Source organism: Solanum stenotomum, chromosome 8, assembly GCF_019186545.1.
Source record: "Solanum stenotomum isolate F172 chromosome 8, ASM1918654v1, whole genome shotgun sequence".
Lineage (NCBI taxonomy): Eukaryota > Viridiplantae > Streptophyta > Magnoliopsida > Solanales > Solanaceae > Solanum > Solanum stenotomum.
Window position 1 is genome coordinate 38,508,894 of NC_064289.1, and position 27,407 is coordinate 38,536,300.

At 34.0% G+C, this 27,407-nt stretch overlaps 2 protein-coding genes and 1 pseudogene across 13 annotated transcripts; 2 read left to right on the top strand and 1 right to left on the bottom strand.

Moving 5' to 3' along the window:
- The first annotated feature begins 466 nt into the window (after positions 1–466).
- LOC125872214 (putative pentatricopeptide repeat-containing protein At1g74580) lies at positions 467–13,554 on the top strand. 12 transcript variants are annotated; one of them, XR_007447112.1, is made up of 4 exons: positions 469–3,010; positions 6,094–6,208; positions 12,373–12,457; positions 13,075–13,127. XR_007447112.1 is itself a non-coding variant. In XM_049552919.1 (3 exons), exons 1-3 carry the CDS (start codon positions 734–736, stop codon positions 13,143–13,145), a joined length of 2,433 nt encoding a protein of 810 aa, XP_049408876.1. In that variant the 5' UTR covers positions 467–733; the 3' UTR covers positions 13,146–13,553. The 12 variants fall into 12 exon arrangements, 8 of the variants coding, with proteins under 8 accessions (XP_049408876.1, XP_049408877.1, XP_049408878.1 ...); XR_007447113.1 differs by lacking the exon at positions 13,075–13,127 and adding an exon at positions 12,188–12,244 and having other exon boundaries at positions 6,094–6,148; positions 12,370–12,443; XM_049552919.1 differs by lacking the exon at positions 6,094–6,208 and having other exon boundaries at positions 467–3,010; positions 13,075–13,553.
- LOC125872259 (pentatricopeptide repeat-containing protein At1g74630-like) lies at positions 7,789–10,439 on the top strand. Its single transcript, XM_049552974.1, has 2 exons — positions 7,789–7,808; positions 8,666–10,439. Exons 1-2 carry the CDS (start codon positions 7,789–7,791, stop codon positions 10,230–10,232), a joined length of 1,587 nt encoding a protein of 528 aa, XP_049408931.1. The 3' UTR covers positions 10,233–10,439.
- A 769-nt stretch (positions 13,555–14,323) lies between the features above and the next one.
- LOC125872217 (glutathione S-transferase U9-like) overlaps positions 14,324–27,407 on the bottom strand; it is a 74,146-nt pseudogene continuing 61,062 nt past the window's right edge.

Below are 27,407 nucleotides of genomic sequence, written 5' to 3' on the forward strand. Positions count from 1 at the left end.
TATCCCATTTCGTAACTCAATAAAGTGAATCCCGTTAATTTACAAATAATTATCTGTAATTAATATTAATGTTATTATTAATAAAAATATTTATTGTTATATCATTATTAATTACTAATTATTATTATTAATAAAAAGGTGTATTATTGTATTATTATTAATAAAAACATTTATTAGTATATTATTATTAATAAAAATGTTTATTATTATATTATTATTAATTAAAATGTTTATTATTATATTATTATTAATTAAAGTGTTTACTATTATATTATTATTATTGATAAAAAACGTTTATTATTACATTATTATTAATAAAACGTTTTTAATAATAAATGATTTTACAAATTTATAAATTGAACTTCAAAAACTTAACTTTCATGGTATATTATCTGATAGTAAAATACATGTATTAATTTTTTCTTAACTATATCGAAAAGACCTCCCAAATACATGAGTAAAACTCCAGTGACGGGCATTGGTTGGGCCGCCAACATTTTTCGTCGGCCGCCCTCTTTCTCTGTTGTCACCGAACCAAACCCAGTCAACGACTCAGGTAATGCTATTCTACCATTTACATTTTTCTTATTTGTCCTTTCCCTGCCTGTAGGGTTTCATGTTAGTGATAAGAAGGTATAAAAGAGTTGAATTGGTTTTCATGGGAGTATTGATTGAGTTACTCAGAGATCTGAATTGAGCAGCATTTCACCTTTACTGATTTGGTATTAAGCAAATGAGTGCTGTTGTACTTCCTAAACATGTTGCCGCTGTATTAAAATGTCAAAAGAACCCATTAAGGGCACTAGAAATATTCAATTCAGTGAAAAAGGAACATGGGTTTAGCCATAATTTGTTTACATACAAATGTATTGTTGAAAAGCTTAGTTATTATGGAGAGTTCAAGGCAATGGAAGGTGTCATTGAAGAAGCCAGGAAGAATATTGATAATAGGTTGTTAGAAGGGATGTACATTACTGCTATTAGAGGTTATGGAAAGAAGGGGAAAGTTCAACAGGCGGTAGATGTATTTGAGAAGATGGATTTTTTCAATTGTAACCGGTCTGTTCATTCGTTTAACACAATCATGAATATATTGGTTGAACATGGTTATTTTAAACAAGCCCATAAAGTTTATATGAAAATGCTGGAAAATGGTATTTCTCCTGATGTATATACCTTTACTATTAGGATAAAGTCATTTTGTAGGACAAATCGGCCTCAGGTTGCTTTAAGGCTTTTGAATAACATGATTGATCAAGGATGTGAATTTAATGCAGTCGCATGCTGTACAGTAATTGCTGGATTTTATGAAGTGAATTGTCGAGTTGAGGCTTGTGAATTGTTTGATGAAATGCTTAGGCTCAGAATAACTCCTAATGTTACTACGTTTAATAAGCTTATATGTACACTTTGTAAGAAGGGGGACGTCCAAGAAAGTGAAAGGCTTCTTAACAAGATTGTGAAAAGGGGGGTGTTTCCAAATTTGTTTACATGTAATCTCTTAATACAAGGTCTTTCTGTAAACGGCCAACTACATGAAGCTGCTAGGATGTTGGAAGCTTTGAGGAAAGAAGGTTTAAATGCTGATCTAGTCACTTATAACACTCTCATATGTGGTTTATGCAAACACTCAAAGGTTGCTGAAGCTGAGTCTTACTTGCATAAAATGGTGAACCGCGGGTTTGATCCTGATGCATTCACCTATAACACAATCATTGGTGCATATTGCAAATTGGGTATGATAGAGAAAGCTGACAGAATCCTTAATAATGCAGTTTTTAAAGGTTTTGTCCCCGATGTGTTTACTTTCTGCTCCCTTGTTTACGGATTATGCCAGGATGGTGATTTCAACAGAGCCAAGAGTTTATTTAATGAAGCCATAGGTAAAGGTATGGAGTCTAATATAATCCTCTATAACACCTTAATTAAGGGAATGTGTCAGCAGGGACTTATCTTAGAAGCATTGAGATTGATTACTGAAATGCCTGAGAAAAGTTGCAGGCCTAATACATGGACATATAATCTGATCATCAATGGGTTGTGCAAGATGGGTTGTGTATCTGATGCTAGTAATATCCTGAATGATGCCGTGACCAAAGGGATCCTTCCTGATATTTTTACCTTCAACACCTTGATTGATGGTTATTGCAAACAGTCAAAATTGGCTGATGCAATCGAGATTCTAAATACAATGTGGCATCATGATGTTGTTCCAGATGTGATAACCTATAACACAATGTTGAATGGACTTTGCAAGCTTAAAACTTCTGATGATGTGATGGAAACCTTCAAAGTCATGGTGGAAAAAGGGTGTGTCCCAAATATAATCACATATAATATACTCATTGAGAGCCTCTGTAAATCTAGAAAGCTTATGAAAGCTTTAGAATTACTTGAGGATATTCAAAGCAGGGGTCTTATTCCTGATACAGTGAGTTTTGGCACTCTGATAAATGGATTTTGTGAGAATGAGGATTTGGATGGAGCTTATGAGCTATTCAAAAGAATGAAAAGGCAATATAAATATTCTCATACTACTGCACCATACAATATATTAATCAGTGCATTTGCTAAAAAGCTGAAAATGGACATGGCAAAGAAGCTTTTTCTTGAGATGAATGAATGTGGCTGTCCTCCTGACAACTACACATACCGTTGTATGATAGATGGTTTCTGCAAGGTCGACAACACTGAATTTGGATACAAGTTTTTGCTTGAAAACTTTTCGAAAGAATTTCTTCCATCAAAAGAAACAGTGGGACGTGTGATCAATTGCCTATGTGTGAAGAACAGGTTACTCGATGCAGTTGGTATCATTCATCTCATGGTGCATAAGGGTGTTGTCCCTGATGTGGTCCACACAATTTTTGAAGTAGATAAAAAGGATGTGGCGGCTCCTAAGATTGTTGTGGAAGACTTGCTGAAGAAGAATCATATCACCTATTATGCCTATGAACTTTTATACGATGGGATAAGAGATAAAAAGATTTTGAAGAAATTATCAATGAAGGTTTGTCCTATTTAAAGAATTACTGTTTTCTCAAATACTAGAGTGCACATAAGCATTGCAGACTAAAAAGACTTTTGCTTGGATACAAATGTTTGTATTAATAATGTACAAATAATTTAGGCCATTAGTAATGAATTGGTAACAGCTAATGGTAAATGGACCGTTTACAAGTAAAATTTCAACAGGTTAGGGTGTTTTTTGGGTAAGATTGCTAGTTGTTTGGTAAATGAATATTCTTTCGATTCTCTTACTGTTTCCTTTTTCTTTTGTGGTTAAAATGTTAGTGAAGTGTGTTTGTGATTTCTTGAAGAAAAAGGCGACACATTTGTTTTCAAAGACCTGATTAAGTGGTTATCGTTGAAAGTTGGATATATGAAAAATTAGGGGAATAAACTAATCTCGCAGATAATCTTGTCTGATGAGATGGTGTACTTCTGATGAAGGAAAATTATTGATAAATTCCTAATTGACTAACACCCTGTCCAATCTTTTGAAAATACACGCTTCTTCTATTCTACCATTCCACCAGGTGAACTTGCTTCCTGTAGTTTTTAATTCTGAAAGAGCACAATTACTGATGCAACTAGCAAAATCTATTGCCTCGTGTTGAGTGAAATCCAAACCACCTAGCTTCTCTTCTTCATTGAGGATCACATTAAAGTCCCCTCCTATTACCCAAGGTAAAAGATTTCCTTGAGTTAATTCTTCCAGTTGTTCCCATAGTTCCAACCTCTCCAATGTATTGCACCTTGCATACACTGCTATAATGAGTAACAATTTATTGTCATTGATGAATTTCATTGTGATCTGTTGATACGAATCAATAATCATCTGTCCTTCCCATCTATCCGTCCAAAAAAATCATATTTTGTTCGAACAGTTTGTCAAAGCATTGCTCATTCCTAACCTGCCTTTGTATTGATCTAACTCTACTGGATCCATAAAAGCTATGCATGAATAACAATGTCTTCTATTAAGTTCCATTAACCGCTCAAATGAATTTTGAGAATTAATGGATCTAATATTCCAAAACAACGTTTTTGTATGCATTGATCACAACTTGTAGATTTATCTTTACTTCTCCTTGTTTGAACTTGTAGATGAAGTATAGATCTTTTTTTTCTGGCCCTGCTCTTCAAGCTATTGGTGTGTCTGGGAGATAAATCTCCAGCTATACTTATGTGTTGTATGCTTTCCTCCAAATCCTCATCCTCCTCTGCATTTCTTCTATTTTGAATTTGTTCCTCTGACTCCTCTATCAGATTTGGCGCTCATCTCATTACTCTCTTTTTGAGTTGATGATAAACTCTTGATCTCCATCAACTCTTGTCGAGATACTGTGATCAACCCTCTGAGCTGATTCCACACTATTCACCTCAATGGGAGTATTTTCTAGTTCTCTTCTCTTGTCATCGCTCGGCAATCTTTGTGTATTCACTTTTCAACGTGATTGGTCTGGCTTTTTCATGTTACTACCTTTCTCATTACTTGCTTCACTTTTCCACGTGAGGACTCTGCTTATTAATAACTAAAGTATAATGGCCCTGAACAATATTACAAACATAAATTAGACTTTTGCTTGATACAGATGGTCTATTCACTTCCAGAGCCTCTGTGAATGTTGTTCAAGTTATTTTAACATGCTAGTCTTGTTAATTAGGTAGCAGATGCAAATGAAAATAGTGTGAAGCTGACAAATTAACGTTACAGCATTGTTGATAGTAATAGATTGATAAGCTGTACATTTTATGACTGAAAGACATAAACGTCTCTTCTTTAAACTGCATAGTGTCAGGAAAGGAGGATTACAACAAAAGTGTGTCATGGGTTATAATCTTATGCTCTGCAAAATGTTCTTGTTTGTATGCCCAAGGTCACTGCTGTTAATGTTCCTTCCATTCGTATTGAGGAATTGAATGACACTTTACTGTGCTATAGGACGTCTGGACCAGGAACAATAAAAAGCAAGTGCCTCAAGATTAATCCACCCCTCCAATTGAATGACACTTTCTGGTTTGACTTTTTTTATTCTTGTTTTATGACTGCAGTTATGAATCCACCCCTCCATCTTGTCTTGCCAAGGGTAAGCTACCCAGTTTGTCAGTGCCTCAAGATAACATAAGCTGATCTATAATGATGTATCATTGTTGTAGGTTGTGAAATTCTTAAATGGAATTTCCTAATCGGTTTCTGTATGCTTCTCTTCGAAATCAAGCATAGCTATCATTTTACATCTTGGTTTTTTCCTTCTCCATTTCTTTTGAAGTTTGTCCAAAGGTTGTGCTTTGTTTTGATGCTTCTTATTTGTTTTTTTCTTTTTCTAGGATGCATCTGTTAATGCCTTTTCTTTATGCCCCTCTGCATTAGATTGTGTATATAAATTCGTTAATAGGTTTAGAGCACTAATCTCTTTATAGGAGTAATACTTTCAGAACAAATGAATCAGGTGAGGGAGGGTGGAATGCTCCTATAGTTGCAGTTCTCAGGCTGCAGAGAAGTGCTTGCTAAGCCTATTATTATTGCTGTACTCCCCACCTAGACTGGTCCACTTCCTAGTTGGTTTTGAAAGATCTTATAGCTTGGGGAAATGAACCTAGATCTTTCCTACTTTGCACCTTTATAATTCTTGTTTAATAGAAGGCTCAACAGCTAGCTCTGTGATACCTGCTGGCCTAAGATCGACATAGATATTAAATGGACAATACAATTGCGAAGCTTTTGAACTAGTCTTTCTTGAATAATTTCTTATTCTTGCAGAATTAGAAGCTAAAAATCTGGGGTTCTGCTGCATATTATCCATTGGCTAAAATATGTTTGACTGCTAGAACAGATTACCGAGGACATGACCTTAAATAGGAAGGTGTAGATGACACATATTAGGGTAGAAGGTTAACATGTAGTGTAGTGTTGTCTTGCCCAGGGTGGTTGGTACTGCAGTTCTTATTTTTTATGTCCATCATTATTTATTATTGTTTTCAATAATCTATCCTAGTATGTTGTTTATTGTGTTGCGGTTAGTGCACTATTTTGTTGTTGTTGTTGCTGTTGCTTGTAACTAGCTATATTTTCTTCTTTGTATCTAGAATTGCTGTATTTGAGCCGAGGGTCTTTTGGAAACAACCTTTCTACCTCCACGAGGTAGTGGTAAGGTCTACGTACATTTTACCCTCCTAGACCCCACTTGTAGGATTTCACTAGGTATGTTGTTGTTGTTTGACTGCTAGAATATTAAACGTCAGAGTTGGAAATTTTCATATAGAATTGGATCTCACCACTTTTATAAATGCTACCAAGTACCAACAAATATGTTTGATAGTTTAGATTGGTCCAAAGGGCGGGTCACAGATGGATTTCTCGGTTATCAGAAAAAAAATATGTTTGATATTTTATGTATTATTGTAGGTATTGCCTGCTAAGAAGGGACACTCAGGGAATCCACTACTTTCTGCTGTGGCTGCTGTAACTCATCGAAGAGCCATGTTCCATGGTAAATGTGTGCCTTATCAAAGTCATTTTTCTGGAGCTTCTTTAATAGATCCTTGTGAATTTTGAGGTCTTTAGGTTAAGATCCCTTATCACTTACATCCATCTTGTGAGTCAAAGATATGTTATCTGCAATAGGTAGTCTTTTTAACAAAAGCTTATTGGTTAATGAGGAGGACCAACATGTAAAGAGCTAGGCGAAATTTCTGTTCCCGAATGAGGGAAGTGGAAAGACAGTTAGGGAGAGGGCTATACTTCTTTTTAGAATCGTCGAAATTTTATGGCAAACCCTTTTCTTCTCAGTTTCTTTAGAACCAAACAAGAAAAGAGTATAAGATCAGATTGCCCCCAAGGTCTAGCTCGAGTGGCAAAAGGTGGAGGGTTTGTGGCTTAGGTCGCAGGTTCATGCCCCACACCACACAAAGCAAAGCCTGGTATTTAAGTGGAGAAGGGTAGAGGGGCGGGCCCATGATCCACCGAGTTTAGAAGGCTGTGATTGGTCCAAAGGGCGGGTCACAGACGGATTTCTCGGTTATTAAAAAAAAAAAAGTATAAGATCAGACTAAAGTAGATTTCACTTGTATGATTCAATTTGACTTTTCTATCCGGATCGGAACTGGACATAGATGTCTTTGTTTGGATGAAATAAAGCATATTTTAGAGAAAAAAAGGCAATTGTGACTCCAAATATCATTGAGAGCAGATAACAAAGCTGCAGGTTGTTTGTTCTGTTCTTGCTGCTTTCTTGACTGGTCTACTCGACCCAGTTGAGTCCTGCAAGGATTTGTCCAACTCAGTCTGGTGGTTGATTGGCCGATACTGATCCTTATTCTGGCATTGTAGGTTCTCCAAAGAGGTCAAAAGCAGCTATGAAAGCCCTCGGGGAGACCAAAAGGGGTGAGCAACTATGTTGAAGTCCCTGGTGCTGCTCTGCCCCAAGCGGAAGATCATTGAGATTGGTGCAGATCACCTTTCAGGTTTCTGCAAAAATATTTGAGCTATAATCCTATGATGGTCGTCAAATCAAGTCCTCAACGCTTTATTGATGAAGGGTCAGTGGCTTAAAGACATCTAGGTTCTACCACTTTGAGTCCATCCTAAGAAAAGAGAGTTGCATAGGAATAACATTGTAAGACTTGGTACATTTTAAATCTCAAAAATGAATATTTTGGTGATATGGCTCAAAATGATTTCTTTGTGAAACTTTTAAGGAACCCTGTCTCTATCATTGATGTTTTAGACTCATTGTAAACATAGGATCATAGAATCATAGATGTAGGTAGTACTTTGTAAATATGGGGCAGCTACAACTCTTGTAAGATTCGGATTCTAACATATATAGAAAAAGTTACCAGTTTCAAAAAAAAAGTTGGGGTAGCAATATGTACAGTTTCACAATTTTCAGAGTCCATTTTGGATATTTAGGGGCCAATTTACAAGAATTAGACAAATTTATTGTCATCAAAATTAATATCTGCAATCACGAAACAAATATAAAGAAAAATGATTTTCTTAATTAAACTTGTGAGTACAACTCAGTGTATCCCCTGATTCTTGTCTTTAATTAATAGATAAGAGATGCACTATACTTGTGTAACTTTGCAAGGATATTATGATCTAATAAGTAGTCTAATTGATCTTTAGGGGCTTGAAATAATTGAGGTGACCCATGTAATTGAAAGTATAGATAATAATAGTATATATGGAAGTGAAATATGTCTAATTATGTAGTATTCCTATTATATTTCCTTGAAAAGGCATTTCGAATATCCCGTAGATTCTTGGATATCTATTAAGAGATCAAGATATGTCGGACTGTTCTTCATAATCAAATACTTCAAGAAAATCACACATCATTTCATGGAGATCAAGTCCAAATCATCTTAGTTCGAGAAATACGCCAGTAAAAACCCTCGAAGAATAAAAAAGATGTTGCAAACAATAATATAAAGTTAAAAGTTCATGTTATAAGAAAACTGTTTTTTTGCCTATAAATGAGGAAAGTCATTTTTCTCCAACTATTTGATAAAACATCAAAAAATAACTTGGTCATGAAAAATGTAAGAAACTTTAGGAATCCAATGGCCATAAGGCTTATTATAGAGAGCAAAATACATGACTAGAGATAGAGATGGACATAAACACAAGGCTTAACTGATTGGAGCTTTGAAGAACTGGGTTTCAGCTGCATTGTCAAGCTATGACTTGTGATCTTGATACCCATCTCTTTGTTGGGACTACAATGATTAGTATGTATGCGGAATGTGGGTTTGTTGAGTTTGCTTGGAAGGTGTTTGTTCAAATACCTCAACCAAATGTTGTGGTGTGGAATTTAGTACTTATAGCATATTTTCGAGGGAGTGATGTGAGTGGTGCAGATAAAGTGTTTGGTTTATTGCCGTTTAGGAACTTGACTACTTGGAATGTGATGCTGGCAGGGTATACTAAATCCGGAGAGCTTGAGCGTGCAGAGGGGCTGTTCTTGCAGATGCCAAGTAGAGATGATATTTCCTGGAGTACTATGATTGTTGGATTTTCTCATAATGGTTGCTTTGATGAGGCGCTTGGGGTTTTCAGGGAGTTGATTGGGAGTGGAAGTAAGCTGAATGAAGTGAGCTTGACGGTTGCTTTAGCTGCGTGTGCTCAAGCTGAGGCGTTTAAGTTTGGGATGGTATTGCATGCATTTATAGAGAAAGTGGGGTTGGTTTGGATAAGTTCTGTGAACAATGCACTTTTTGATACTTACTCCAAGTGTGGAAATGTGTTGATGGCTCGTCTTGTCTTTGAGAGAATGCTTGGGAAGAAAACCATTGTTTCTTGGACTTCTATGTTTGCAGGGCTTGCAATGCAAGGATATGGTGAAGAGGTGATAAAACATTTTCATGAGATGGAAGAATCTGGGACCAGACCTGATGGGGTCACTTTTATTTCGGTACTTTATGATGCATGTAGTCATGCTGGTTTAGTTGAACAAGGTCATGAGCTATTCAGTAAAATGACAGAAACTTATGACATTGAACCAACTATTGAGCATTATGGTTGTATGGTTGATTTGTATGGTAGGGCTGGTCAGCTTCGTAAGGCATATAATTTTGTGGTTCAAATGCCAGTACCACCCTATGCCGTTATCTGGCGAACACTTCTTGGGGCTTGCAGTTTTTTTGGCGACATTGAAATGGCTGAGCAAGTTAATAAAAGACTCTCTGAGCTGGATCCAGACAATTGTGGTGACCATGTTTTGCTGTCCAGCATTTATGCATTTGCTGGGAAATGGAAGGATGTTGCCATGGTGAGGAGATCAATGGCTGAGAAAAATATGAAGAAAATACCAGGTTGGAGCATGATTGAAATAGACAAGGTCATGTACAGTTTTGTAGCAGGTGATAAACGAAATGAGATAACTGAAGAGGCTTATAATAAGCTAAGTGAGATAATGTTAAAACTTAAAGTAAAAGGTGGTTATATTCCAGAGGTAGGCAGTGTTTTACATGATATAGAAGAGGAAGAAAAGGAAGATACCATGTCTAAGCACAGCGAGAAACTTGCTGTTGCTTTTGGTATGGCAAGGTTATGTAAGGGAAGCACCATACGAATTGTAAAGAATTTGAGGGTGTGCAAAGATTGTCATAGTTTTATGAAGTTGATATCTAAAGTCTACGGATTAGAGATTGTGGTTAGAGACAGAAGTAGGTTTCATTCTTTTAAAGAAGGTTCTTGCTCTTGCAGAGATTATTGGTGAGGGATGATTTATGGTCCAATCAAATTGGCAATGCTCTCATTTTCAGGATAAACATGTTGACTGCAAACAGAAGACCCACATTTTGGATGACATGGAATCCTCCATGCTTGCCATCGAAATGAAAGAAAATGGAAAAGAAGTAGTCAAACATGTCTGTTCAACTAATAGACTTGGAAAAGGCTACTGCATCAATCTCCTTACAGATCTTCAGGTCTGTGATATGAGGACTCTGCTTATTTAATAACTAAAGCATAATTGCCCTGAACAATATTGCAAACATAAATTTGACTTTTGCTTGATACAGAAGGCATGTTCACTTCCAGAGCCTCTGGGAATGTTGTTCAAGTTATTTTAACATGCTAGTCTTTTTAATTAGGAAGCAGATGCAAATGAAAATAGTGTGAGGCCGACAAATTAACCTTACAGCATTGTCAATACTAATAGATTGGTAAGCCTTACATTTTATGACTGAAAGAAATAAATGTTTCTTCTTTAAACTGCGAAGTGTCAGGAAAAGAGGATTACAACAAAAGTGTGTCATGGGTTATAATCTTCCGTTCTGCAAAATGTTCTTGTTTGTATGCCCTAGGTCACTGCTGTTAATGTTCCTTCCATTCTTATTGAGGAATTGAATGACACTGTACTGTGCAATAGGAGGCCTGGACCAGGAACAATAAAAACCATAGTTGAGAGACTGTCCATACGTACAATTTTATGAAAAATAAATTAAAGACAAAGCAAGTGCATTTCACTTTCTTTTATCTTTTACCATAATATGAAGACCAGAGTTGGAAATTCTTGTCCTTTCTTCTGATTTGACTTTTTTTATTCTTGTTTATGACTCATGAACAATATGACTGCAGTTATGAATCCACCCCTCCATCTTGTCTTGTCAAGGGTAAGTTACCCAGTTTGTCAGTGCCTGAAGACTAACATAAGCTGATCTATAATGATGTATCATTGTTGTAGGTTGTGCAATCTTAAATGCAATATCCTAATCGGTTTCTGTGCTTCTCTTCGAAATCAAGCATAGCTATCATTTTGCATCTTGGTTTTCCTTCTCCATTTTCTTTTGAAGTTTGTCCAAAAGTTGTGCTTTGTTTTGATGCTAATTCTTTGTTTTTTTCTGTTTCTACGATGCATCTGTTAATGCCTTTTCTTTATGCCCCTCTGCATTAGATTATGTATAAAAATTCAATAATAGGTTTAGCACACTAATTTCTTTATAGGATTACTCTTCCTAATACTTTCAAAACAAATGAATCAGCTGAGGGAGGGTGGAATGATGCTATAGTAGCAGTTCTCAGGCTGCCAAGAAGTGCTTGCTAAGCCTATTATTATTGCTGTACTCCCCACCTAGACTGGTCCACCTCCTATTGGTTTTGAAAGATCTTATAGCAGGGGGGAAGATGAACCTAGATCTTTCCTACTTTGCACCTTCATAATTCTTGTTTAATAGAAGGCTCAACAGCTAGCTATGTGATACCTGCTTGGCCTAAGATCGACATAGATGTTAAATGGACAACACAATTGCAAAGCTTTTGAACTAGTCTTTCTCGAATAATTTCTTATTCTTGCAGAATTAGATGCTAAAATCTGGGGTTCTGCTGCATATTATCCATTGGCTAAAATTTATATGTTTGATTGCTAGAACAGATTACCAAGGATATGACCTTTTTAGATAGGAAGGTGTGGAGGACACGTATTAGTGTAGAAGGTTAATATGTAGTGTAGTGTTGTCTTGTCTTGGGTGGTTGGTACTGTAGTTCTTTTTTTTTTTATCCATCATTATTTATTATTGTTTTCAATAATCTATCCTAGTATGTTGTTTATTGTGTTGCGGGTATTGCACTATTTTGTTGTTGCTTGTAACTGGCTATATTTTCTTCTTTGTATCTAGAATTGCTACATTTGAGCCGAGGGTCTTTTGGACACGGCCTTTCTACCTCCACAAGGTAGTGGTAAGGTCTACGTACATTCTACTCTCCCAGACCCCACTTGTAGGATTTCACTAGATATGTTATTGGTTGACTGCTAGTACATCAAACTTCAGAGTTGGAAATTTTCATATAGAATTGGATTTCACCACATTTGCAAATGCTACAAACAAATATGTTTGATATTTTATGTAACATTGTAGGTATTGTCTGCTAAGAAGGGACACTCAGGGAATCCACTACTTTCTTCTGTGGCTGCTGTAACTCATCAAAGAGCCATGTTCCATGGTAATTGTGTGCTCCATCAAGTCATTTTTCTGGAGCTTGCTTAATAGATCCTTGTGACTTTTGAGGTCTTTAGGTTAAGATCCCTTATCACTTGCATCCATCTTGTGAGTCAAGAGATATTATCTGTAATAGGTAGTCTTTGTAGCAAAAGCTTATTGGTTAGTGAGGAGGACCAACATGCAAAGAGCCAGGCGAAATTTCTGTGCCCGAATGAGGGAAGTGGAAAGACAGTTAGGGAGAGGGATATACTTCTTTTTAGAATCGACGAAATTTTATGGCAAACCTTTTTCTTCTCAATTTCTTTAGAATCAAACAAGAAAATAATAGAAGATCAGACTAAAGGAGATTTCACTGATATGATTCAATTTGACTTTTCGATCCGTATCAGAACTGGACATAGATGTCTTTGTTTGGATGAAATAAAGCATATTTTAGAGAAGAAAATGCAATTGTGACTCCAAATATCATTGAGAGCAGATTACAAAGCTGCAGGTTGTTTGTTGTATTCTTGCTGCTTTCTTGACTGGTCTACTCGACCCAGTAAAGTCCTGCAAAGATTTGTCCAATTCAGTCTGGTGGTTAATTGGCCGATACTGATCCTTACTCTGGCATTGTAGGTTCTCCAAAGAGGTCAAAAGCAGCTATGAAAGCCCTGCGGGAGACCATAAGGGGTGAGCAACTATATTGAAGTCCCTGGTGCTGCTCTGCCCCAAAGAGGAAGATCATTGAGATTGGTGCAGATCACCTTTCAGGTTTCTGCAAAAGATATTTGAGCTATAATCCTATGATGGTTGTCGAATCAAGTCCTCAATACTTTATTGATGAAAGGGTCAGTGGCTTACATGACCTTTCTGTTGATTTTGAGCAATATACAAAAACATCTAGGTTCTACCACTTTGAGTCCATCCTAAGAAAAGAGAGTCGCGTAGGAATAACATTGTAAGACTTGATACATTTTAAATCTCAAAATTGAATATTTTGGTGATATGGCTCCAAATGATTTCTTTGTGAAAACCTTTAATGAACCCTCCATAGGAAGTTGGGGTAGCAATATGTACAGTTTGACAATTTTCAGAGTCCATTTTGGACATTTAGGGGCCAATTTACAAGAATTAGACAAAATTTATCGGTTCGAAGATTAATTACTGCAATCACAAAACAAATATAAAGAAAAAATATTTTCTTAATCAAACTTGTGAGTACAACTTAGTGTATCCCTGATTCTTGTCTCTAATTAATAGATAAGAGATGCACTATACTTGTGTAACTTTGCAGGGATATTATGAGGTTAATAAGTAGTCTAGTTGATCTTTAGGGGCTTGAAATAATTGAGGTCGCCCATATAATTGAAAGTATAGATAATAATAGTATATATGGAAGTAAAGTATGTCTAATTATGTTGTTTTCCTATTATATTTTCTTGAAAAGACATTTCGAATATCCCATAAATTCTTGACATATTTATTAAGAGATCAAGATATGTCGGGCTGTTCTTCATAATCAAATACTTCAAGAAGATCACACATCCTTTCATGGAGATCAAGTCCAAATCATCTTAGTTTGAGAAATATACCATTAAAAACCTTCGAATCATGGAGAAATCTTAAGGGAGAATAATTAAACAGATGTTGCAACAATAATATAAAGTCAAAAGTTTATATTATAAGAAAACTAATTTTTGCCTATAAATGAGGAAAGTTATTTTTCTCCAGCTATTTGATGAAACATAAAAAAAGAACTTGGTCATGAAAAATGTAAGAAACCTTGGGAATCCAATGGCCATAAGGCTTATAGAGAGCAAAATACATGACTAGAGATAGTGATGGACATAAACACAAGGCTTAACTGATTGGAGCTTTGAACACCTTATTTTTTGAGAAATAGAAGAAATGAAACCACCTTGTCATGAGAGGGAGTGATTCCTTTAACTATAGGTAACTCAATTAGAGTAGTGAACCATGAGTATAACAATGGTGTCTTCTCTGCTTCCAATAACTTGAAACCAAATACTTCTTCTTGTATTTTGTATGCCCCTAATGTAATAACAATCATAATATCCAGCATACCTATGTTGTTTATATTACTTGTTATCCCCAGTGAGGAGCTGTTAATTCCATCTTCCAGCACACTCAATTTCGCGTAATATTCCTCTAATGCTTTGTCTTGTTCTTCCCCTCTGAACACCTTCAGCATGCAATCATACACCTGCGCGCACATAAAACCATATCTCAAATAATTAGACAATCGAAAAATATATGAGATGTGTTTTATCATATTTTAGTGCACTATTTCTTATCTATTTTGCTACAAACGCATTTTTGAAACAAAAATGTAATAGTAAGGACATGTTTGAACATAGAACATAACCAAGATAACCTCTTCACTAAACAATATTTGTATTGCCTTCTCTCTAACATGAGTTGCTCCAAAATAAAATAAAAAATGGTTCAATTTTCCTTCAACTATGCAAAATAAGACAGTTTGTTCTCCATCTAAAAGTTAGTACTCTTAATTGTGAAAGACTTGAACAAAAACTTGTATTGGAGACCATGAGGTTAATTAGACTATTTCGAATAATATTTTTTTTAATAGAATGTACATTTTATGTTTTATTATATAAAGTTATTACGTCTATCATGGCTATCTCAATAAGTTTGGGGGTCTAAAGTCAAATTTCATAGAGAGACCTTATTTTTTTTTTGAGAATTGGTAAACATTCATAGAGAGACCTTATTTTGTAGTTGTTATATATAGATTGAATTATAACATACTCAAAGTAATCCTACAAGTGAAGTCTTGAGAAGATAAATTGTACATAGACCTTACAAAGTAAGAACGTAAGTAATTAAAATTTTTAATAAAAAATATATATAATGTTTGAATAAAAACAATTCACTCAAAAAATTTAAAAAGTTTATATAATGATATTGAAATGGTTGCGTTGAATTTAATATGTTGATATAACAATATTAAAATAATATTGATTTGTTGCGGTACTTGAAATACACCAAAAATAAATTATTATTTTTTTATAAATACACAAGAATAGATTTTATCTAATGCAAAATTTGACTGTTTGGTAGATTTTAAAATATTCAATAATGGTTGAATAAAAATAGAAAGGGGAATAAAAAAAAAGATAAATGTATGAATAGTACTGCTGGTTCATTGTAATCACCAAGATATAAATAAGTCAACAAAATAAGTAGTCACGTAAGAAAGGATGCAACAATTAACTAAACACTATTCAATTTCTCAATTATTATAATAACCTCCACATTAAATAAAGTAAACATTTATTATTATATTTTCTACCCAATTATTTCTTTCAAATCTATCAATATATAACACTATTTATTTCTCAATTATTATAACGATCGACCTCCACATTAAATAAAGTAAACAATTACTATTATAATTTTTATCCAAAAACATACTTTTCAAATATATATATATATATATGTGTGTGTGTGTGTGAAAAATAGGGCCCTATAAAAGCTTGAGACTTCAAACGATTGCTTTAGTGGCGTTATGGTTGAGATGGCTCTGACGTCCATTAATTTTTTAATTAAATATTTATTCTATTGTTTCCTTTCAAAAATATTATGGCATCGACTTAAATTTAGAATGAATAAGGTTACGATAAGTGATTTAACATATCAAGGTATAATTTAATTTGGTTCCTTTTATCATATCATTCTTAGAGTTAGTAAAATAAATTCATTATTATTAATTAAAAAAATTAATTGTTATGTAAAAAAAGTACTTGATATAATGTTTAGGAATAAAAACTTATACCCAATACATAAGGAATCCAAAGAAAAAAAGGGTTATATGTCATCGTTTTTATTTGTTAAAATGAAAAATACTTATACTACTTATTTCTTATAGGAAAAATCCTTTTGGCCATAGTTTGGCCAAAATGGTAAAAAGACATGTTCACACTATAAATTAGTTTATTTTTGGACATTTTTGCCCTTTAACTTAAATATTGAATATATTCTTCAATTATGTTTCCAATACATTGAAAATGATTAATTAGATTAATTATTGATGATTTCATCATTAAACATGAGAAATAAACCACAAAATTCACCAAAGAAAACATAAGTCTCACCCACTCTTCTTACTTGAAATTTTCAAGATCTAAAAAGAAAATTAAAAATATGATAGTAGTAGTAAAAAAATAAAAAAAATTATATATATTTTTCAATTTCTAAAGTTCCTCCTTTCTAATTATTCTTTTTTTGTTTATTTATTTTTCATTTCTTATTTCTTAATGATAAAAAAAAAAAAGTACAAAAGAGGAGTAAAGTGTAGCCTATCTATTTTACTTTATAATTTCTAATCGTGAAAAGATAAATTATATCTAAATTTAAATATTAAAAATTTATATCTATAATACTCAAATTGAAAATATGAAATTCACCAAGTTGACAAACCAATTACTCTTATTTATTTAAAGGAGTTGTTGTTATGCATGAATTTTCTAAAAAAAAGTTAAATGATAAAAATATATTTTATCCGATTATACTTAGAATATATGTGAGCGAAATATGAAGAATACTGAAATTACCATCATGTTTCCTCCATTATTTGATTACTTTCATATCCTCGAACGTATATGAATCACATCATACACAAATGAAGACTCATTAAAATTAATGAATCACATTATAACACAAATATTGATGGTGCTTCATTGAAAATTATAATAACTAGGAAAGGATATAGAAAGTTCTTTATGATTTCAAAATAAACTTTATAAAAAAAATTGAAAGACAAACATCTTCATAATTCTATGATAATAATGACAACACAAATTTGTTAAACATGAACTAGATCAAAGTTTCATCACATGTATTTTTCTTTATTAGTATTATTTGTTGTTTTATATAAAAAAAAATGTTTGCTATTAGATGATATGTTAAAATATTAAGTAGTTGTAGTCACAATAATTTTTTTGCTCTCAAATTAATAATTTTTTGAAACTGATTAAGAATTTTTAAAATTAAGTAATTTTATTGTATTTATTATATGAATAAATTTAAATTACCTATATAAATAATTTTTTTTAATTCAATTTTAAATAATTTTTTAAATATAATGTAAAATAGTTCAATAATAATAGTCAAAATTCAAAATACTTTAGAATCGGTAGATATTGATACAATAAAGAAATACTAAAAATCATATGGTTCATAAGTGTAGATCCTATTTCACAACAACTCAAGATAGTTGCACATTAATGTTGTTGTTTTGATATTGTTAATTATTATGCTTTAAAAATTAAACTACATATTTAAATATTATGTTTTAAAAAATTTAATTACGTATTTAAAACTACATATTTTAAAATTAAACTAAATATTTAAAAAATTAACCTACATATTTAAAAATTAAACTAAATATTTAAAAAATTAAACTACATATTTAATTATTTGTTTTAAAAAATTAAATTACGTAGTTCTATAATGTGTTGATTTTTATCAATTCTAAAGTATTTTGAGTTTTGATTATCGTTATTGAAATATTTTTCAAATTATGTTTAAAAACATATTTTTATGTATATTATTAACATGAATTTTAATTGTCTCCTTCGATAGAAAATTCTATATTAAATGAAAATAATTTTTTATAGTTTGTTTATAGTTTATGTTTACTTCTCTTGTTTGTTTATAGTTTATGTTTACTTCTCTTTTAATATCATTTTTTTAATTTTGATTTTAATTTCTCAATCGATAAGTTAGTTTCAGAAAATTGGAATATTTTTAAAAAGATATATGTTTAAATAGTTTATGATATCTAATGTATATCATGTTGCGGATTTGTCAAAATATGTGCTATTCAACTTTCCTATTAGTGTGAAATTTGGGATAAGACATAAACTAAAAGATTTATCGTCTAATATCTCATTTTATTATTGATATTTTAGTAGCTTCTATATATATATATATAAAGAGAGAGAGAGAGAGGAGAAGAGAAGTAAGGTGAGATATCACTTAGGTCATGATTCATAATTTCATATTCATCTATTTTCTCAATTCTTTGCCCTTTCCTTAATTATTTATTTCTGTAGATATTTTTTTATATTTAACATAAAAAAATTAAAAATTCATGTTTCAAATCCTTCGTGGTAAGTTTTAAAACACTAAAGTAAAGTTTTACACATAATGACTTGAGCCTTTTTCCATTTAGCTTTTTTATTTATCTTTTATTTTATTTTATTTTTATCCTATTTTAGGTACTTACAACCTTACTAATTAACCATAACAAGAAAAATCTAAGAGGCACATTTCAAATTTTTTTGAAGAAGTCTTATCGGTTCTTCTACAACTAGACGTTATCAAATTAAAATTAATTCTTTCTAAATTTCAAATTAATATTATATCATTAAGATTCTTGAATATGCTTTATTCTTACTATTTTACATAAACATTTATTTATTATAATGATTCATGCTATGATAAATTAGGTATGCAAAAGCAACGAAATCAATTAATCAAACAATTTGCATTTGAATTGCAAATTGGGAAGAGAAGTTTACTTTGCTAATCATTTATAGGAGGACGATATATATAAAACTGTGCAAATTGGGAAGAGAAGATCACTAACAATTGCATTTGCATAAGAAAATAACATATCATAAGCATTTATTTTATTTGTATTACTTAAAGTGTATATTATAAAATTGTGTTAAAACGAGTTAGAATTTAGTATTTAATTTATTTAAAGATCAAAACTAAAATATTATTTTAAAAATCATGAATATAATATTTTTCATACCGCATGAAGCGCTGCCATGTTTACTAGTTAAGTATAATCTTAAGTAGATAAGATAGTCATTTGTAGTTATTATTAATGAGAAATTTAATTGTCTTCTTCAATAAAGAGATTTATTTTAACCGCAAAAATAATTTTTCAAAGGTATGCATTGGTACCTCATGAACATTTTCTTACAATTCAAAAATATTTTTTAAACTAAAGCGTACAATTTTTTTTATTAACTGAACATTATTTATTTTTAAAAATAAATCAAATGAACTATACACATACACAAAAAAATATACACAAGAGTATTTTTTATTAACTGAACAAAATATTCAGATAATGATAAGCAAAAATAATCCCCACATACGATGTTTAAGACTGAAATTAATCATTGAAATTAAAAGATTTTAAAAAAAATCACATATGAGAAGTATCAAATATATTACTGAACTTTGTGAGAAGTATCACATTAAAGAAAGTTTCTAAAATTACCTTGTATGTAATGAACTTATTTATAGTGTTATGCCATATTTTCACTATAAAATATCAAAAGAATTTATAACACGAAAAATTACTTTCTTATTTTTTAATACATAAAATTCATCTAACTATTAAATTTATCACACGAAACTTATCTTTCTATATTTATCACGTAAAAGTACAAATTTTATTAAATAAAGATTTGTTATTATCTCAAAAGAATAATCTTTATCATAATTTTTTTTTAAAAGATGAATATGAAATATAATATTCAAATGAGTATTTTTTTTTTGAAATATATATTCAAATGAATATATTAGTGAAAAAAGAGGTGGGCTGTTCACTTAGGCAACCCACATCATTTGTATATATTTTATATTAGTTTAATAAAAATCCTGACCCATGTGGTCTTTGTTTTTAAAAAAAGAAGAAGAAAAAAGAGCAAATCATATTATTTTTTACTATTGATGATAGTGTATTAAATATACTATAATGAAATTAAAATAAAGAAAACAAATGTAATATTAACCCCAACAAATTTTGTGTTATGAAGTTAGATATTAACGAATATCGTTTTTGTCTGCTTGATTTTAGAATTGGATGATTTGTATATAATATAAATAAATAAATGTTATTTTACAAGTTCAAAATTAGAAAATCATTGATAAACTGTATATCTTATAAAATTAGAATTTGTATAATTTAATTTACATGTAATGGAAAAGAAAAGAGAAAGGATGACAAAAAAGATGAAGAAAAAAGGAACAAAGAAAGTGTGAATTAGGAAGAGTTAAAAGAAGGTGAAGTTAGATTGTAATGGTCCCACATTATAAAGTCCATTAAATAATTTCCTTCACACAATTAATAATAATTCTAACTCACTAAACATAATAATTGTTGTTGACACATATTTTTAGAAGTTTAGGAAATAATAGTAATAATGACTTGACTTTACTTTAAAAGGGAAAAAGGTTGAATTAATTTTTTTATAATTCTGGCCAAATTATGGCCACATAATTCTGATCATTTAGCACTTTCCTTTCTTATATTACTTTACTTTACTCATATTTAGAAATGAGAGTTTTGTTGTACGAACACAACTTCATCAAGTTGTACCAAAAGTTATCTAATTTGTACTGTAAATAGACTTACCAATGATATATACTGAGTTTCTTTCCCTTTATATTTTCATTGACACGTGTATTAAAATTTCCTCCGGCAAACAAAATTAGAAAAAAAATAAATAGATTTACAAGGTTTGTCTCCTTTGAAACCCTAGAAAGTGTAAGTTTAGACTTAAAGGAGTCGGACCAAACCAAAGGAAGAAAAGAGGAAGTGGGAGTATACTATCAACCTCCACAAACATGGCTGCACATTCAAGAAGAAGGCCCCCACAACCATCAAGGAGATCCGGAAGTTTGCTGTGAAAGCAAAGGATGTCAGATTGGACGTGAAGTTGAACAAGCACATCTGAATCCCAAGTGTCCCAAGGAGATTCAGAGTTCGTATTACTCGCAAGAGGAATGATGACGAAGGAAGATGTAACACCCCAGAAAATTTTTGAGCTAAGACTCGAATTGTTCTTCGTAGTGAGTGAGATTTTCGCAAGAAATTTAAAATTTCTTGAGTACTAAGGTCACTAGATGTAGCACCTTGAGTTCCAAGAAGAACTAAAGAGAGTTCATTCAAGTCATTCCTAAGTTTTTCTTAAGTTTTGGGTCAACTTCAAACGACCATAACTCCTAATACATAATGAGTTAGGTGAGCTATAGGATATAAAATAAAAGCCCTTCGAGTCCTCTTTCCAATGCCACCGAGTATGCTAAATTTTGAGCTTTGAGCAAAAAATTATGACTAATTTACTAACGACGCACAAACCTGGCAGCAGCTTCGCGATGGCTCTGCGTTACGGAGCCAATATTGACCTCACTGCATGGTGAAAAATTATTCCGACTCCCAGCTGGTTTTAATTATTTCTTTAAGGGTATTTTAGTCCTAAAAACCCTTAGGAGGTCATCTAAATTGCCCTAAGCAAGTAGAAAATCAGTTTTCTTAAATCAAAAACCCTCTCATCCACTTCAAAGATTATACGCTCAAGAAATTCAAGAAAAGCTAAGGCTAGGGTTCATCTTTCAAGATTTTCCTTCAACATCTTCAAGAAGATGGTTCTTTCAGGTATGTAAGCTTCCATAGTATTGGGTTTGTTCACCCACACGCCAATCATGTAAATTTCAGCGTTAAGTTCATTCTAGAAAGTTGAAAATCTGATGTTATTGATATGTGTTTTTGAATTTGCTTTCATTCTTGAATTGAGCTGAGATTTAGGAATTCTTGAGATTATTGTTTTGATTTATACAGTAGTTTTGAGTTAGATTCTTGTGTACATGTGATGGTTATCTGAATCTAAAGAAAAGTTGAGCAAAAGAATCGAATTTAGGCGATTTGGGGTTAGAAAATGAAGAAGAGAAAAGTCGAGCAAATCTGACACTTGGCTCCGCGTCGCGGACCTGCCTTGTAACACCCCGACTTTTCAAAATGTCTAAATTAACTCGTATCTTCGTGGAAAGACAAGGAGGGTGAGTAATAAATTAAAAATGATGTGGTATGTCATATTTTAAGTGTTCAAGGGTTATATCTCAAGTTTTGAAGTTAAGTAAGTGGCAAAATAAAAGTTGGCGGAAGTTATCGTAAGTTCCTTTTTTAAGATTTGTCTGAAATTTGGGTCAAATGTCTCGGAGGTTTTCTTGAAATCTATAAAGAGTTATGGGATCCACGACCTATCGAATCTAAGGTCTATGAATCTAGTTTCCAACGCATTAAACCGTTTGTTCATACGACTTTTGAAGAGAGAGATATTTGCATTTTCGTGGGACGGCGCAAGCAGGCATGTAGGTGGGCTCCTAGGTCGGTGGAACTTTACATATATCTTCTTCTTCGAACCTTTTCTTCATTTTTAGCTAAGAACCAGAAAATTTTTTTGAAACCCATTTCTAGGATCAACTAAAGTATAGATTTTCTCGACATAAGTCCTTGACGAAAGTTGTTCTACGCGTTGGGCTCATCATCGTGGTATAATTTGTTTTATCGATTTCATAGCATATCACACTTTAGTGTTGGGACAACAAGGGTTTGGATATATTTAAAGGTTTTGAGGCGTATTACGACCTTAAGATCGAGGTAAGACCCTTCTTTCATCGACTCTAGCTTTTATAAGTAGCAAATAGCAATTTGCGACGAAAATACATATATTTTATCGTATTGTCATGGTATCTTTTATTTTTGTGTGTTGATTATGGTCCTACCTTGTTGTAGTATCGAGGGAGTTATGAGTAAAAGTCATTAGGCCACGTGAATTCAGCGAAAAAGGTATGTTAAGGCTATTCCCTACTTACGGCATGTTTCCTTAAAGGTTAGGAGCAATGTAATTGGGTTGTTATCCTTTGTTAGGTAGTTGTTTTATTATTTTTGATAAGTTTAGATTTAGGAGCAAGTCAGTACACTTATCTTATCCTTGATTTATTTATCAGATTATTCTAGTATATTAGGATACCTCCTCATATTCTATTGCCTTTCATATTATGTACATTATTTTGTACTGACGCCCCATTGCCTTGGTGGCGCTGTATTCATACATGCAGGTCCTGACAGACGACTGAGTAGACCTTCTCAGCAACATGATTCACTTTTATCCGGTTGGCTTTCCTCCGGAGCTGCTAAAGTTGGGAGGTTTGTTACCTTTTGTTGTATATATCTTTATGGGTAGGCTGGGGCCCTGTCCTGCCAATCTTTACTACTCTTAGAGGCTTGCAGACTAGTGTGTTGGGTGTATAGCTACTTTATGGACATACTGGCCTATGTTGTTGGTTTGCTGAAGCTTATGAGCTATTTGATGTATTTTATTGATATATACCCGCTTTTAGTTTTGGTATAGATGTCATGGTGGCCTGGACGACCCAATCAGCACTTCTGTGCTAGTTGGAAATTTATTTATATGATCTCCTGGAAGTAGCTGTTTCTTTTATAGATCAGTTGACAGGGGCCTTGCCAGCCGAGGGCTTAATTTTAAGCCGAGATATACTTGTTTATTTTCTTGATTGCGTGTGGCTGCCATGCGCTAGTAGAAAATGGTTCAACAGGGTCGACTCAGGCCTGAGTTTTGGCATTAGGAGCCAGTTGCGCTCCTCGAGTTTGGGGCGTGACAAACTTGGTATCAGAGCAACGTCGTATCATAGGGAGTCTGCAAGCCATGTCCAGTAGAGTCTTGTTTATAAATGTGTTGTGTACCACATCCGATAAGCAAGAAGCTACCAGACATGTTAGAATGACTATCCTTATTTTTCTCACCTCGTGCTATAGAGCGGTGTCTTAAGGGTTGAGGTTTCTGGCTTATAATTGATACTTGTATGCAGATAGAGATGACTGACACTAGACGGACCACAACTAGCTAGGGGCTAGATATAATTACAAGCGAGGGTACCGTCAAGGTACTATAGGTGGAGGTAGCCCGTTGTGAGACCCAGGGGGAGACATATTCTCAGCCCCCTATAGCTTCTCCATAGCTTTAGGAGCCTCCGAGGGCTACAGGAATTTTGGCTCCACCAATAGTACCACATCTAGTTCCTCATATTCCATCTGATCAGGATTTCAAGAGTGCAGTATGTATGTTAGCACAGTTAGTAGCTGCGCAGTGCCAACCAGTTGCGCTAGATGTTGCCGGACCTTCTAAAGGGCCTGGAAGTTCGAGGGTTCGTGAATTTCTTGCCTTGAATCCTCCACAATTTACAGGGACAAATCACAGAGAAGACCATCAACACTTTGTTGATCAGCTTCATATGATCTTCAGAGTCATGCATGCCTCAACGACTGAGTCAGTTGAGTTAGCAACATTTCGATTGCGTGATGTTGCAGTATTATGGTATGAAAGTTGGGAGAGATCTAGGGGAAAAGATACATCTCTACCCAATTGGGATAGCTTTACAGAAGCTTTCATAGATCACTATTTGCCTCGAGAGATTAAGGATGGCTGGGTGGACCAGTTTTTGAACCTCCGACAGGGTGGCATGAGTGTCCGAGAGTACGGGCTAAGATTTGATTCATTGGCTAGATGTGCACTAGCATTTGTTGGTACGATGCATGATAGGGTGCGTAGATTTGTGGGAGGGCTTGACTCAGACTATATCAAGGCTTGTTCTATCGCTGCGCTAAATGATAATATGGATATCTTGCCGATTCAGGCCTTTACATAGGGCATAGAGGATCGCCGACATCTACAGTATACGAGTGAGAGGGTCGAGAGAGAGAGAGACAGAAGAGGGTTAGGTCCGTTGGTTCGCAGGGAGATTTTCAAGGTGGTCCCAAACCCTGATATTCTATTAGGCCACCTAGACCTCCACCACAACAGTTCCAGGGTAGTAGATTTGATCGTCAGGAACAGTTAGGCCTAGGTGATGGTTCACAAGCATCATGCTTGTAGCAGTAGAGGGGTTCAGGCCATGCTAGGATAGCCCCGTCGCGTTGCGCTACTTGCGGTAGGATGCATTTTGGGAGGCGCAGACAGGGTTCCACAGGTTGTTATTCTTGTGGAAAGGAGGGGCATGGGTGGAGAAACTGCCCTACCATAGGTAAGGGTGGTATAGGTCAATCGACCAGGTTAGCAGTAGGTTCCTCCTCATCAGCACAGTCTACAAGGCGTGGACCCCAGACTTTAGCACGTAGAGGTAGAGGCGGAGGCAGAGAGGGAGCATCTAGTTCTGGTAGTGGACAGAATCGTACATATTCATTAATCGGCCAACATGACTTAAAGTCATCACCAGATGTTGTGACATGTACATTGATTGTTTGCTCCCATTGTGTTTATGCTTTGATAGATCCTGGATCTACTTTGTCTTATGTTACTCCATTTATTGCGGGGAAGTTATGTGTAGTAGGAGAGTCATTATATCGACCCTTTATTGTATCTACACCAATTGGTGAGTCTATTGTTGCCAGGAGAGTCTATCGAGGTTGTACAATAGAAATTATCTACCGTCAGACCTCTGTAGATCTCGTAGAGTTAGAGATGGTCGATTTCTACATCATTATGGGTATGGACTGGTTAGCGTCTTGTTATACTAATGTTGAGTGCCGGACAAAGATTGTTAGATTCCACTTTCCAGGAGAGGCAGTTCGGGAACGGAAAAGCGATACAACAACACCGAAAGGTAGGTTTATTTCCTATCTTAAGGCGAGGAGGATGATTACCAAGGGTTGTATTTATCATCTTGTTCACGTTCATGACATAGATGCAGAACTACCGACTCTTTAGTCTATTCTGGTAGTTAATGAGTTTCTAGATGTATTTCCAGACGAACTCCCTGGTATCCCTCTAGAATGAGAAATTGATTTTGCTATCGATATGCTACCAAGTACACAACCCATATCTATCCATCCTTATAGAATGGCTCCTGCTGAGCTAAAGGAGTTGAAGGATCAGTTGAAAGACTTGCTGGATAAAGGCTTTATTAGGCCTAGTGCTTCACTATGGGGTGCACCAGTGTTGTTCGTAAGGAAGAAAGATGGCTCACTAAGAATGTGTATCGATTACCGACAGTTGAATAAGACAACTATAAAGAATAAGTATCCCCTTCCAAGGATAAATGACTTGTTTGATCAGTTACAAGGTGCTAAGTGTTTCTCTAAGATTGATTTAAGATCTGGGTACCACCCGATACGAGTTTGGGAGAAAGATGTTCCAAAAACAACTTTTAGAACTAGATATGGACACTTCTAGGTAATGTCTTTTGGATTAACTAATGCCCCAGCAGTGTTCATGGACCTGATAAATAGTATATTTAGGCCGCATCTAGACTTGTTTGTGATTGTATTTATTGATGATATTTTGGTGTATTCACGTTCAAAAGATGAGCATGCAAATCATCTGCGAGCAGTCCTTCAGGTTCTTCGAGACCAAGAACTTTATGCAAAGTTTTCTAAGTCTGAGTTCTGGTTGGACTATGTAGCTTTCTTAGGCCATATTGTATCAAATGCAGGCATTACAGTTGATACACAAAAGATTGAGACCGTAAAGACTTGGCCCAGACCCATGACTCCGACTGAGGTTCGTAGTTTCTTAGGGTTAGCTGGGTACTACATAAGGTTTGTAGAGGGGTTTTCTTTAATTTCAGCCCCATTAACAAAGATGACTCAAAAAGCAGCTAAGTTCCAGTGGACTGAGGCTTGCGAGCGTAGTTTCCAGGAGCTGAAGGACAGGTTGACATCAGCACCAGTTCTTGCATAGCCAGATGGTTCAGAAGGCTATGTGGTGTATTGTGATGCTTCTGGTGTTGGGTTGGATGTGTTCTAATGCAACATGGTAAGGTTATCACATATGCTTCAAGGTAGTTGAGAAAGCATGAAAAGAATTATCCGACCCACGATTTAGAGTTGGCTGCAGTTGTGCATGTGCTAAAGATCTGGAGACACTATTTGTATGGCATTCATATTGACATCTTCACAGATCATAAAAGCCTTCAATATATATTTAGACAGAAGGAGTTAAATCTGCGACAACGTCGATGGCTTGAGTTACTGAAAGACTACGACGTGGACATTTTATATCATCTAGGAAAGGCGAATGTGGTAGCTGATGCCCTCAGTCGAAGATCTATGGGTAGTTTATCATATTTAGATGTTGAGAAGCATGAGCTAGCGTGAGAGCTTC